This window comes from Geotrypetes seraphini, chromosome 3, assembly GCF_902459505.1.
Source record: "Geotrypetes seraphini chromosome 3, aGeoSer1.1, whole genome shotgun sequence".
NCBI lineage: Eukaryota > Metazoa > Chordata > Amphibia > Gymnophiona > Dermophiidae > Geotrypetes > Geotrypetes seraphini.
In genome coordinates this window covers 10483301-10496514 of record NC_047086.1, presented here as the reverse complement: position 1 = coordinate 10496514, position 13214 = coordinate 10483301, and the positions used below count along the sequence as shown (strand labels likewise).

Below are 13214 nucleotides of genomic sequence, written 5' to 3'. Positions count from 1 at the left end.
GGGAGTCGGGACCGCCAAGAGGAAGCAGCAGGACACCGGTAGGAGCTTCTACATGATGGGGGGGGTCGGGAGGCTGTGGGGGTGCGAGCGGTCCTTCGGGGTGGGGGTGCGGGTGAGCGGTCCTTCGGGGTGGGGGTGCGATCGGTCCTGCGGCGGGGGGGCATCAGGCTTTCAGGGTGGGGACAGGACTTCAAGGGGGAGAGGATAGTCGGGGCGGGCGAAAGGAGAGTCGGGGTGGGCGAAAGGAGAGTCAGGCAGCATGCGCGGTATACGGGTGTGCGCGGTATATAAAAATTTCTGTACATAAATTTGTGTTTTTCGCGCGTTTTACATGGGTGCGCGTTATCTACGTGAAAATACGGTAATAAGGAAAAAGGTTAAATGAATTAAGATAAAGAGTATTGAAAGAGAGGGTGGGGGAGGGGTATATATATATATATATATATATATATATATACACACAATTGTTATTATCTTGATGGATTTATCAAGTGTTGTTGTTGAACCTATGTATCATTTTTTATTGTACACTTGTTGAATGATTAAAAATGAATAAAGAATTTAAAAACAAAAACAAAAACCTAGAAGTGGTGACATTTCTGATGGGTTTTAGTTGGAGGTGGTTTGGAAAAACCCAATGATGTAATGAATGGAAAGTAGATCAGTTACATTGGAATTATCTTCCTATTCGAGGTGTATATTAACATCACCAGCTAAAAAACTGTAGGCACCAGCTACAGAGTTTACAAGAAGGAATTCATAGAATTCCTCTTTTGCTAGCTGCCATTTGTTAGGGGCATTATAGAATATCGTGACTATCAAATTATCTTTTACAATCCTCTTTAGTTATTTTACAAACTGAGAATTTCCATATCATTGGTTAATTTGCAATCTAACACTTGAATCTCAAAATGATCTCACAGAATTACTGCTAAGCCACCTCCTCTTTTTGAGTTTGATAAAGGGATAATTTTATAATCTGGAGGTAATAAATCACCTATGATATTATCTTGATCAAAGATTAGCCAAGTTTCAGTTAAAAGTAATATGTCCAGGTGGGTTTCTTCCAGCCAGTCTTTGACCAATTGTGCATTATTCCTGATCAAATGAATGTTCGGGTATGCTCCAGAAAGATTGTAATGTTCTAAAGGAGTCAAAGGCTCTGAATGTCCTACGTTCTTTAGGAATCGTTGTCTTTTGTGTGTTGGTCTTAAGGAATGGCAGGAGTTAACCACAGGGATTGGAAAAGGACCTGTTTCCATGCAAACATGAAGGAAATGAGAGGAGCGAGAAGATTTTTCAGATCTAGTGATTCTGTCCCATGTAAAATTCAAATGCTAAAGCTCTCGAACCCCAATTTCTCGTACCTAGCAAGTAAAGAAGGAGAAAGGCTAAAAACATTCCTGTGAAATCGGCCAGGTGAGCCCGAACAGGTGGCTGCACATTGGAGCTGAAGCTCTTTAAAGGGCTGAAGAAGGTGGATCTGAAGCAGAAAGGGACTGGGCTTCCTAAAGAAAATTCAATTTTGGAGCTGCTCTTTTTCTAGGTGTAGTGAGGGGGTGACTGGCCTCCCTTTCCCTCACTGTGCTTGGCAAACAGGCAGCGCGCTGAAACAGGCAGCAAGCTGAAACAAGGCCCTTTAAGGGCTGAGATGGCTGGCTCGAGAAAGAAGGGGCCGGGGCTTTTACAGTGTTACTAGTGTATGCAGGAATGCATAGTGCTAATAAATATTCAAGGACAATATCTCTCTATGTTAGCTTATCTTAAGAATCGATGCTATTGGTTACAGCAGTGGGCTAAGAACTAAGGAATACAGGGTTAAATTCCACTCCTGGTCTTTGTGATCTTAGTAATCCTCCCAATGCCTCATGTTTAGATTATAAGCTCCCCTGTAGCAGCTCTGCCAGCCAGCTGGCTCCACCAAGCTGAAGCCCATAGGCTAGTGCTTGGCATCATGGGGAGGGTGCGGGGTGAGGTGAGATGTCTTCCACATGGACTGAACCCTGCAAATTAATACTGGCCTCATGACTTTACTTTAGGGTTGCAGGTCATGCACTACAACAGTGGTCTCAAACATCTAACCCTTTGCAAAGCCACATTCTGGATTTGGAGGGCCTCAGGAAAAAACATTTAATGTCTTATTAAAGAAATGACAATTTTGCTTGAGGTAAAACTCTTTATAGTTTAAAAATCTTTCCTTTTGGCTAAGTCTTAATAATATTGTAATTTATAGCTAAAGAGACATATGATCAAGAAACTTTTATTTTACTTTTGTGATTATGATAAACATACCCAAGGCCTCAAAATAGGACCTGGCGGGCCGTGAGTTTGAGACCAGTGCACCACAACTTAGGGAAATTCTGCTGCACCAGTACAAACTGCAACATCTGCTAGAAAAGCCAACAAGATCCAGGCTGAATCACTACTTGTACCAGTGATGTCACTGGATGAGTCTGGCTTCCCTTCCTCCATCTGCTAGTAGGAGAATATAACCTGTTAGTGTGGTCTAGGACAGGGGTTGGCAATTCCGGTCCTCGAGAGCCGGAGCCAGGTCAGGTTTTCCAGATATCCACCATGAATATGTATGAGATGGATTTGCATGCACTGCCTCCTTGAGATGCAAATCTATCTCATGCATATTTATTGTGAATATCCTGTAAACCTGACCTGGCTGAGGACTGGAATTGCCTACCACTAGTCTAGAAGGATGAAAAGAAATTGTGTCTTCGTTTTTTTAGCCATCTCAATAGTATTTAAGTGTGATTTAAGTATATTAAATTTTTATTTCATTGTTAACCTACTGGCTTGTTTACCCGTCATTATTACACAGTTACACGAGGATCAGTTAAGAGACATGAAACAAGTGCCCATTCAGGGCAAGATAAACCAGTTTGGCAGTGTTTATGTCAGAGAAGCAAAGACCAAAAAGGAAGGCATTTCAGGCTTTCTCCACTAAGCAGTGCATTCTGTTCTACTATTCACTGCATTCATCATTTTCCCTAAAACATGTGCAGAAAAATGAACAATGCAAAAAGCATGTAAACTAGAGGTTGAATGCAACTAGAGAAAGAAAGCTAATTGCAAACATTCTGTGTCAAATACCTTGTGGTCCATCGGGGTTACCATATTCTTCCCAATTGTACTTAGAATCCTCATTTGTCAAACTAAGGAATAAAAACAACACTAATTTTCAATTAAGCAGGACAAACAAATTATACATGTTTTAAACATCCGTGAAAAAATAAATGTTTAAGACAGTAAGCCCTGTGATTTGGGAGCAAATAGAGCATGCTGCCTGGTGAAACATCTGTGCTAGATTCCCAAACCTGGCTTGATCTACTTATCACCAAAGAAATGGATCAGATTTCTTTGACAGTGTCTTCCTCTGGTAAAAAACATAAGGCTCTGGATCCTGCACCTGGATTATAAATATGTCATTATTATTACCTTTAGTAAACTTTCTCCACTAAGGTTCTCCACCTAAGCCAAATGGACCTGTAATTTCCAATTCTTTCTAATTTTATTAAGGAGGACAAATCTTAGAAATGCACTGAAGACATGACCACACCCTACACCCCCCAAGCCCCCCCCAGATCTCCCCCTGCCCCCACCAGGTACCTATTTCTCGCAGGCCAGACAGAGAGATGCTAACTCCCTCCAGCCAGCAGGCCCGCCTCTACTGAATGGTGGGTCTTCCACTTCCTGGTGCATCCTAGGATGCACAAGGGAGGGGCCTAAGGCCTTGATTGGCCCAGGTGCCTAAGGCCCCTCCCATAGGAGGGGTCTTAGGCGCTTGGGCTAACTGGAATCTTAGGCCTTCCTCTGAGTGCATTCTGGGATGCACTGGGAGTGGCCTAAGACTATCAAACACCTCACTGGCTTGGGTTCAATTACAGGATGGCAAAAGGGTCTTCAAAGCTTATAAATATACATAATAATTGTATATGTCCAGCTTTGGCTCATCTGATTGCCTCCTTATACAAGTGTAGCTTATTAGCTTACTGCTGTGTTGCTTACTGTCACTTTTCAAAAAAAGACTGAAAAGCAGCAAATATTTTCTTTTTTACTTATCCTTTTTATGCAGTGTCTTTAGCATGCCCCGACGGAACCCGTTTCTCCGACAAAGGCTGTTTCAAGGGTTCATAAAGGTGCTCTTTGTCGGCATCCTTACTCATTTGGGGCTAGAGTTAATCTGAAAAGTGACAGTAAGCAACACAGCAGTAAACTAATAAGCTACACTTGTATAAGGAGGCAATCAGATGAGCCAAAGCTGAACATTTACAATTATTATGTATATTTATAAGCTTTGAAGACCCTTTTGCCATCCTGTGATTGAACCCGAGCCAGTGAGATGTTTGATAGTTGTGGTTGTTCCAGTTTGCCTCACTCTTTCATCTTTTACATCGTTTTAGTGGCCTAAGGCTCCAATTGGCCAGATCCCTTCAGGCTCTCCATTATGTGGAGGTGGGTCTGCCGGCTGGAGGAAGTAAGCATCCTTCTGGCCAGCCTGCAAGAAATAGGTATGGGAGTTGAGGGTCTGGGTGGACATATCTTCAGGGGGAGTTCGGATAGGAGAGGGGGCATCCCTCCTGCTGATGATTTTCGGGGGTGGGGGGTGCTGGCAGGAGGGAGTGGGATTCCTTCCTGCTGGGGACATTCGGGAGAAGGGAGCGCGTGCTGGCAGGAGGGACTAGGCATCCCTTCTGCCAGCCGACTCGCAGCTTTGGAGGGGGAGGGAGTTCCTGCAATGGCTGCTGAGCTGATTAAGGCAGGCAAAGTCTCTTGCCGCGATCAGCTCAGTGGCAATGTAATTTTCTAACCAGCGCCTGTGACATGGTCAGCTAGGAATCGGGGTGGTTAGGTGGGGTTAGGCATCAGACAGACGTGATTCTATATAGGACCCCGGTGTATGATTCTTAGCAGCCACTTAGGCAGCTCCTTACTCTCTGAATCCTGCATATCATAAGATGGTTTAGGTAGGCTGGCGTGAGCTTCGACGTCAGCTCCAGTAGTTGGAACCTAAGGACAATACTTCTGCCTATGTCCCAGAAATGTCAACGAAAGAAAATGTAATCATGAATTAATAATGCGTGCGACTGTTGGGCAGACTGGATGGACCTTTCAGGTCTTTATCTGCCATCGTTTATTGTGTTACTGTGAACCCTTCCCTTACAGGATCTTACCGCATGTAAGTTTTAAATGGATGCCTAACAGGGGTCTGTAGGGATCAGACAGTAGTGCTCACACTTGGAATTGCTAGGCTAAAAGATGCTGGGAACCAATATGTGGAAAGTGATGAGGAGAAAGCAAATGTGCTAAACAAATACTTCTGTTCTGTGTTCACAGATGAAAATCCTGGAGAAGGACCGAGATTGTCTAGAAAGTTACACGAGAAAATGGAGTAGATTCTGCGCCGTTCACGGAGGAGGCTGTTTATGAGCAACTTGAAAAACTGAAGGTGGACAAAGCGATGGGACCAGACGGGATCCATCCCAGGATACTAAGGGAGCTCAGAGAGGTTCTGGCGAGTCCTATTAAAGACTTGTTCAACAAATCTCTGGAGACGGGAGTGATTCCTGGGGATTGGAGGAGAGCGGATGTGGTCCCTATTCATAAAAGTGGTCACAGGGATGAAGCAGGAAACTACAGGCCGGTGAGCCTCACTTCAGTTGTTGGAAAAATAATGGAAGTGTTGCTGAAAGAAAGGATAGTGTACTTCCTTGAATCTAATGGGTTACAGGATCCGAGGCAACATGGCTTTACAAAAGGTAAATCGTGCCAAACAAACCTGATTGAATTTTTTGATTGGGTGACCAGAGAGCTGGATCGAGGACATATGTTAGATGTAATTTACTTGGATTTCAGCAACGCCTTTGATACAGTTCCTCATAGGAGGCTGTTGAACAAACTTGAAGGGCTGAAGTTAGGACCCAAAGTGGTGAACTGGGTCAGAAACTGGCTGTTGGACAGACGCCAGAGGGTGGTGGTTAATGGAAGTCGCTCGAAGGAAGGAAAGGTGAGTAGTAGAGTCCCTTAGGGATCGGTGCTGGGGCCAATCCTGTTCAATAGGTTTGTGAGTGACATTGCTGAAGGGTTAGAAGGAAAAGTGTGCCTTTTTGCAGATGATACCAAGATTTGTAACAGAGTAGACACCGAAGAGGGAGTGGAAAATATGAAAAAGGATCTGCAAAAGTTAGAGGAATGGTCTAATGCCTGGCAACTAAAATTCAATGCAAAGAAATGCAGAGTAATGCATTTGGGGATTAATAATAGGAAGGAACCGTATATGCTGGGAGGAGAGAAGCTGATATGCACGAATGGGGAGAGGGACCTTGGGGTGATAGTGTCTGAGGATCTAAAGGTGAAAAAACAGTGTGACAAGGCAGTGGCTGCTGCCAGAAGGATGCTGGGCTGTATAAAGAGAGGCGTAGTCAGTAGAAGGAAGAAGGTGTTGATGCCCCTGTACAGGTCATTGGTGAGGCCCCACTTGGAGTATTGTGTTCAGTTTTGGAGACCGTATCTGGCGAAAGACATAAGAAGACTTGAGGCGGTCCAGAGGAGAGCGACGAAAATGATAGGAGGCTTGCGCCAGAAGACGTATGAGGGGAGACTGGAAGCCCTGAATATGTATACCCTAGAGGAAAGGAGAGACAGGGGAGATATGATTCAGACGTTCAAATACTTGAAGGGTATTAACGTAGAACAAAATCTTTTCCAGAGAAAGGAAAATGGTAAAACCAGAGGACATAATTTGAGGTTGAGGGGTGGTAGTTTCAGGGGCAATGTTAGGAAATTCTACTTTACGGAGAGGGTGGTGGATGCCTGGAATGCGCTCCCGAGAGAGGTGGTGGAGAGTAAAACTGTGACTGAGTTCAAAGAAGCGTGGGATGAACACAAAGAGTCTAGAATCAAAAAATAAGATTAAATATTGAACTAAGGCCAGTACTGGGCAGACTTGAATGGTTTGTGTCTGTATATGGCCGTTTGGTGGAGGATGGGCTGGGGAGGGCTTCAATGGCTGGGAGGGTATAGATGGGCTGGTGTAAGTCTTAACAGAGATTTCGGCAGTTGGAACCCAAGCACAGTACCGGGTAAAGCTTTGGATTCTTGCCCAGAAATAGCTAAGAAGAAAAAATTAAAAAATTTAAATTGAATCAGGTTGGGTAGACTGGATGGACCATTCGGGTCTTTATCTGCCGTCATTTACTATGTTACTATGTCATCAGATCTGCAAGAATCGGAGATAAATAGGTCACAGAAAATAAAGACTAGTAATGTGCTAAAGTGAAATTTGGAAAAAGTTTGGAGGTGAGAAAAAAACAGCTGAGACACGGTTTCCTTTTCAACCTTGCCACCACTGCTCAAAAACAGTACCGGGAAAGATGGTAGAGGCGCTGATAAAGGACCGCATCATTGAGCACCTTGACGGACACAATCTGATGAGGACCAGCCAGCATGGCTTCAGCAGAGAAAAATCTTGCTTGACGAACTTGCTGCACTTCTTCGAGAGAGTAAACAGATGGATAGACAAGGGTGACCCGGTCAGCATTGTATATCTGGATTTTCAGAAGACTTTCAACAAGGTTCCGTATGAACAACTACTTTTAAAAATTGCGAGCCATGGAATAGAGGGTGAAATACTCACGTGGATTAAAAATTGGCTGGCGGATAGGAAAGAGTGGGAGTAAATGGACAATACTCGGACTGGAAAAGCATCAGTGGAGTGCCGCAGGGTTCAGTGCTTGGACCCGTGCTCTTCAACATATTTATAAACGATCTGGAAATTGGTACGAGTGAGGTGATTAAATTTGCAGACAATACAAAGTTATTCAGAGCAGTGAAGACGCAGGAGGATTACGAACATCTGCAACATGACAAACACACTCGAGAAATGGGCTGCAACATGGCAGATGAGGTTCAACGTGGATAAGTGTAAAATGATGCATGTCGGTAACAAAAATCTTATACACGAATATAGGAAGTCCGGGGCGGTACTTGGAGAGACTTCTCTGGGAAAGTGACTTGGGAGTACTGATTGACAAGTCAATGAAGCCATCCGCACAATGCTTGGCAGCGGCGAAAAGGGCAAAAAGAATGCTAGGAATGATTAAGAAGGGGATCACGAACAGATCGGAGAAGGTTATCATGCCGCTGAACTGGACCATGGTGTGCCGTCACCTGGAATACTGCGTCCAGCACTGGTTGCCGTACATGAAGAAGGATACGGTACTACTCGAAAGGGTCCAGAGAAGAATGACTAAAATGGTAAGGGGCTGGAGGAGTTGCCATACAGTGAGAGATTAGAGAAACTGGGCCTCGTCTCCCTTGAAAAGAGGAGACAGAGGGGACGTGATAGAAACATTCAAGATACTGAAGGGAATAGACTTAGTAGAGAAAGACAGGTTGTTCACCCTCTCCAAGGTAGAGAGAACGAGAGGGCACTCTCTAAAGTTAAAAGGGGATAGATTCCATACAAACATAAGGAAGTTCTTCTTCACCCAGAGAGTGGTGGAAAACTGGAACGCTATTCCGGAGGCTGTTTATAGGGGAAACAGCCTCCAGGGATTTAAGACAAAGTTGGACGGGTTCCTGTTGAACCAGAACGTATGCAGGTAGGGCTGGTCTCTGACCTGGGGGGGTCACAGCGGGAGTGGACTGCTGGGCACGATGGACCACTGGTCTGACCCAGCAGCGGCAAATTCTTATGTTCTTACTACATTTCTCTAGCTGAAGTGCCAGGCTTTTTAATAAACAGTCAACAATATCAGATATGGTAAATACTTTTCTAAATTCTTGTACAGTCTGAAACAGTGTTACTTACGCTTCATAGGCCTTGGCAATTCTCATGAACGTAACTTCATCGCCTCCTTTATCAGGGTGGAATTTCAGAGAAAGTAGACGATATTGCTTTTTAATTTCTGAAACAGTTGCGCCCTTAAAAGAAAAAGTATTGTTTTAACTGTCTCAAATACACCATAAAAGAGAAGAGTTTTCAAGAGAGAAAACAAAATGTTTCTGTATATATCAAAAAAGCTCAAACTATGCCATGTGTCATCTTGCTAAAAAAAATAATTAAAAAAAGCCTTTGGGTTCGTGAAGGTGATATATTTCTCGATACTAGAAAAGAAAGAGGGTGTGACCCTAAGTCAACATTTTTGGCAGCTGTTAAATTAACATCTGGAATGTGAAACTTGATCATGAAGCACTAGCTTTATTCATTTTGACAGTAGAATGAGCAGTGGGTTAATCCTACCTTAATGAAAAGCTAGAAGGCTATAAGATTTGCTGGAAAGGAATTTGTTTATTTATTTCGAGTTCTCAAAAAACATGACAAGAAGCAATACATAACAGTGATTTAACCAGTTCCCCTTCCTCCCCAACAACTATTAATGTCAACAAGTTAAGTTGTACAGTAACTCTTCAGTACAAGGCCAAGTCAATGCAATCCCAAGAACTCCCCACCCCTGGAGATTGGTAGACATGTGAAAGGTAAGTTAAACATTACTCAGTGGAACTCTATCTATTTTGTTGGAAAGGAATTTGAAGTTATCCAGAGGTATGGAAAGGACACCACAATATTGCAGATTTACAGAATTACCAAAATTGGAAGATTAGTAACATAGTAAATGAATGGTCTATCCAGTCTGTCCAAACATACACTCTATAATTTAATGACTTAAATTGTTTTTTTCTTAGATATTTCTGGGCCAAAAACCCAGATATTGTGCATCTACTGGAGTTTCCGTCGAAGCTCATTCCAGCTCATCTATCCCAGCCCATCCTCAACTGAATGGCCATATATGTGACCCAGACCATGGAAGTTTGCCCAGTACTGGCCTTAGTTCTTCATTATATACCATTATTTTCTGATTAGAGATCATCTGTGTTCATCCCACACTCTTATCTTGATAATCTTATTTCCAGTAGAAAAAGCACACGTGTCCTAAATCTGCGAGTAGTGCATCTTTACCTGTGAAAAATGCAGAAGGCATCATATCAATTTTCAACTGCACCTCCCTGCATCACCGGACACTGCCCTCTACTCAGTTTGTACCAAAACAGAGATAACTCCTGGGGGAAAAAAAACCAAAAACCCCACCAAAAATGAAACGAGGGGCACGGGGAACTCCCCAATCACATAATTTTGCTCTGCAAGCAAACACAACTCATTAACAAATGAAATACAGCATCAACAAGTTGGAACAAAAACAGCCACCTGAGTGCAACCAGCACCAACATTTGTTTGGCTCTGACCTTGGCATGAGCACATAAGCACATAAGCAATGCCTCTGCCGGGTCAGACCTGAGGTCCATCGTGCCCAGCAGTCCGCTCACGCGGCGGCCCAATAGGTCCAGAACCTGCGTAGTAATCCTCTATCTATACCCCTCTATCCCCTTTTCCAACAGGAAATTGTCCAATCCTTTCTTAAACCCCAGTACCGTACTCTGTCCTATTACGTCCTCTGGAAGCGCATTCCAGGTGTCCACCACCCGCTGAGTAAAGAAAAACTTCCTAGCATTTGTTTTGAATCTATCCCCTTCCAATTTTTCCGAATGCCCTTTTGTTTGAAAATTTGAAGAATCTATCTCTCTCCACTTTCTCTATGCCCTTCATGATCTTGGAGGTCTCATGAATGTCTCCTCTGAGTCTCCGCTTTTCCAGGGAGAAGAGCTCCAGCCTCTCCAATCTTTCAGTGTATGAAAGGTTTTCCATGCCCTTAATCATTCGTGTCGCTCTCCTCTGGACCCTCTCAAGTATTGCCATATCCTTCTTAAGGTACGGTGACCAATACTGAACACAGTACTCCAGGTGCGGGCACACCATTGCCCGATACAACGGCAGGATGACTTCTTTCGTTCTGGTCGTAATACCATTTTTAATAATACCCAACATTCTGTTCGCCTTCTTCGCGGCTGCTGCGCATTGCGCCGTTGACTTCATTGTTGTATCCACCAGTACACCCAAATCTCTTTCAAGGTTACTTCCCTCTAATACTAATCCCCCCATTTGGTAACTGAACATCGGGTTCTTTCTCCCTATATGCATGACCTTGCATTTCCCTACATTGAATTTCATCTGCCATTTATTTGCCCACTCCTCCAGTTTGCTTAGGTCTCTTTGTAGGGTCTCACACTCTTCCGTAGTTCTGACCCTTCTACAGAGTTTAGTGTCATCCGCAAATTTTATAACTTCACATTTCGTCCCCGTTTCCAGGTCATTAATAAATACATTGAACAGCAGCGGTCCAAGTACAGACCCCTGCGGAACTCCACTCGTGACTTTTCTCCAGCCCGAGTAGTGACCCTTCACTCCAACCCTCTGTCTCCTGCCTGTCAACCAGTGTTTGACCCATCTGTGTACGTCCCCTTCCACAGTACCTGGAAACATCAGGGTGAGGTCAATGCGCCTCGCCAAACAAGCTCAAAAACAGGAGTGACCAGCCACCTGAACCTAAACTAAACTAAAACTTAACCTTCAATCAAAGGAAGCTCGACGCGGTTAACAATAAATTTTTAAAAATTAAGTAAACTGAAATACAAGAGAGTTCGTTTTCAAAATGTTTAGCGAACCTGACCCCCAAGCCCTTTTCTAGCCCTTCTTGAAGAAAAGATAGAGTCAATTAGGTCTCTGTTATCCACAATCCTATCTGTTGCTCCAAACACCAGTGTTGAAATAATTTCCAGACTTTCACATAAGTCACCAGCTGCTGTTTTCTTAGAGCAAAAGAGTGTTGCAATAACCACTTCAGAGTATCCATTTTGCATTAAGGCCACACGCTCAAGAGCCATGACATAAGCTAAGGTGACTGGACCCTGCGAGAACAGCGTTGGATGGAAAAGGAGTCTCAGACTCTGGTCTCTTTGCAGCAAAACTAGGTAAGCGTACCATGGTTGACACGGCCAATCAGGAGCCATGAGGATTACCAGTCCTCAATATGTCACTGAATGATACAGCCTATCACTGGCCAAGGAGGGAACACATACAATAGATCCCCAGTGGGCCAAGATTGTAACTAGAGCGTCCACACCAGCGCTTCCCCGCTCGCACCTTCGATTAATGACCTTCCAGAAAATGCTGAAGACATCTCTTAAATTGAACAGTGCTAACGGACAACCTCCTCCTAGCTCCCCTTCCTTATCTTTCTCTCCACCCACTCTCCTGTTCCCTGCTCTCCTTTTTTTAAACTGCTTGCTCCCCTCCTGCTCCCCCATCTCTACCCTCCTCTTCCCTTTCCTCTCTACGTCCTTACTTTTCTTCTTCGAATGCCTATAATTTTATTGTCCTGTAACTTTACTGTGAATATCAATTGTAACCGGTTCTGACCTCCCAGGAGAACGGGATAGAAATCTAAACAAATAAATTAAATTTTGCAGTCTTATGTAAAGATTTCATTAGCCTATTTATTGCTTTATACAAGGCATCAGCCATATAATCCAAGCTATGAAGCTCCACAGTGTCAGGATCATGGCATGTCCGAGCCATGAAGAGGCCAATGCTGTCTGAACAGTAGCAGCCGCCAAATCAACCAGACACTTAAGAACAAAATCCACACTGGGGAGAGAAGTGCACTTGGTGACCTGTGCCACCGAGGAATAATCCTTTGAGGAAAAAGCGCTTGTTAAAAGGCATCCACCAGGGAATAAAGCCACTCCATAGGGTGAGCACAGCGTAAGGGACCTTCAGGAGTCTCTTCAATATCCTTATGAATCCAAACGAGGTCAGGATGATCAAGAAAAGAGGCAGACTATGACCTCCGGTCACTCATGAGGGAACATTCTGCAGTGACAGGCAGCTCAGACTGAAGCGATTCAGAGATCAAATCCACTATAAGCGTGTGCTTGAAAAATCTGCGCATAGTGGGATCCTCCCCCAAATCCGTAGCGATACAGATTCTGGAGAACTGCCATATCTGCCACAGCTGTGGCCGCCCCCTCCTGCGAAAACAGAAGTATGTGGTCCATGGCAGACAACCGTCTGACATCAGAGGAAAGGCTTCTGGGTCAGCCGCAGGCTGCGTGCAGGATACGCTGCTCACAGCTTTGCGAGGAGATAGGAGGAGGCAGACGGCCAGCAGAGGTAAACACCTGCAGGAGGGAGGAAAGATGGGAGTGAGACATGAATTTGGGACACAGAACGGAGGGAAGGACAATGAGGGGCATGTTGGGACATGGAAGGAAGGAGGGTCACATTGGCACAGGAAGGGAAAGGCGGG

The 13214-nt window shown here is 44.2% G+C and overlaps 1 protein-coding gene across 2 annotated transcripts in view; it reads right to left on the bottom strand.

Annotated features, from left to right (window-relative positions):
* The window catches only part of SEC63 (SEC63 homolog, protein translocation regulator), a 171936-nt gene that overhangs the window by 131094 nt on the left and 27628 nt on the right, over nt 1-13214 (bottom strand). For both annotated transcript variants that reach the window (XM_033937487.1, XM_033937485.1), the window contains exons 4-5: nt 8822-8934; nt 3103-3164 (exon numbers count right to left, since the gene is read on the bottom strand). In XM_033937487.1, coding sequence (XP_033793378.1) covers nt 3103-3164; nt 8822-8934 — 175 coding nt within the window. The remainder of the gene's footprint in view (nt 1-3102; nt 3165-8821; nt 8935-13214) is intronic.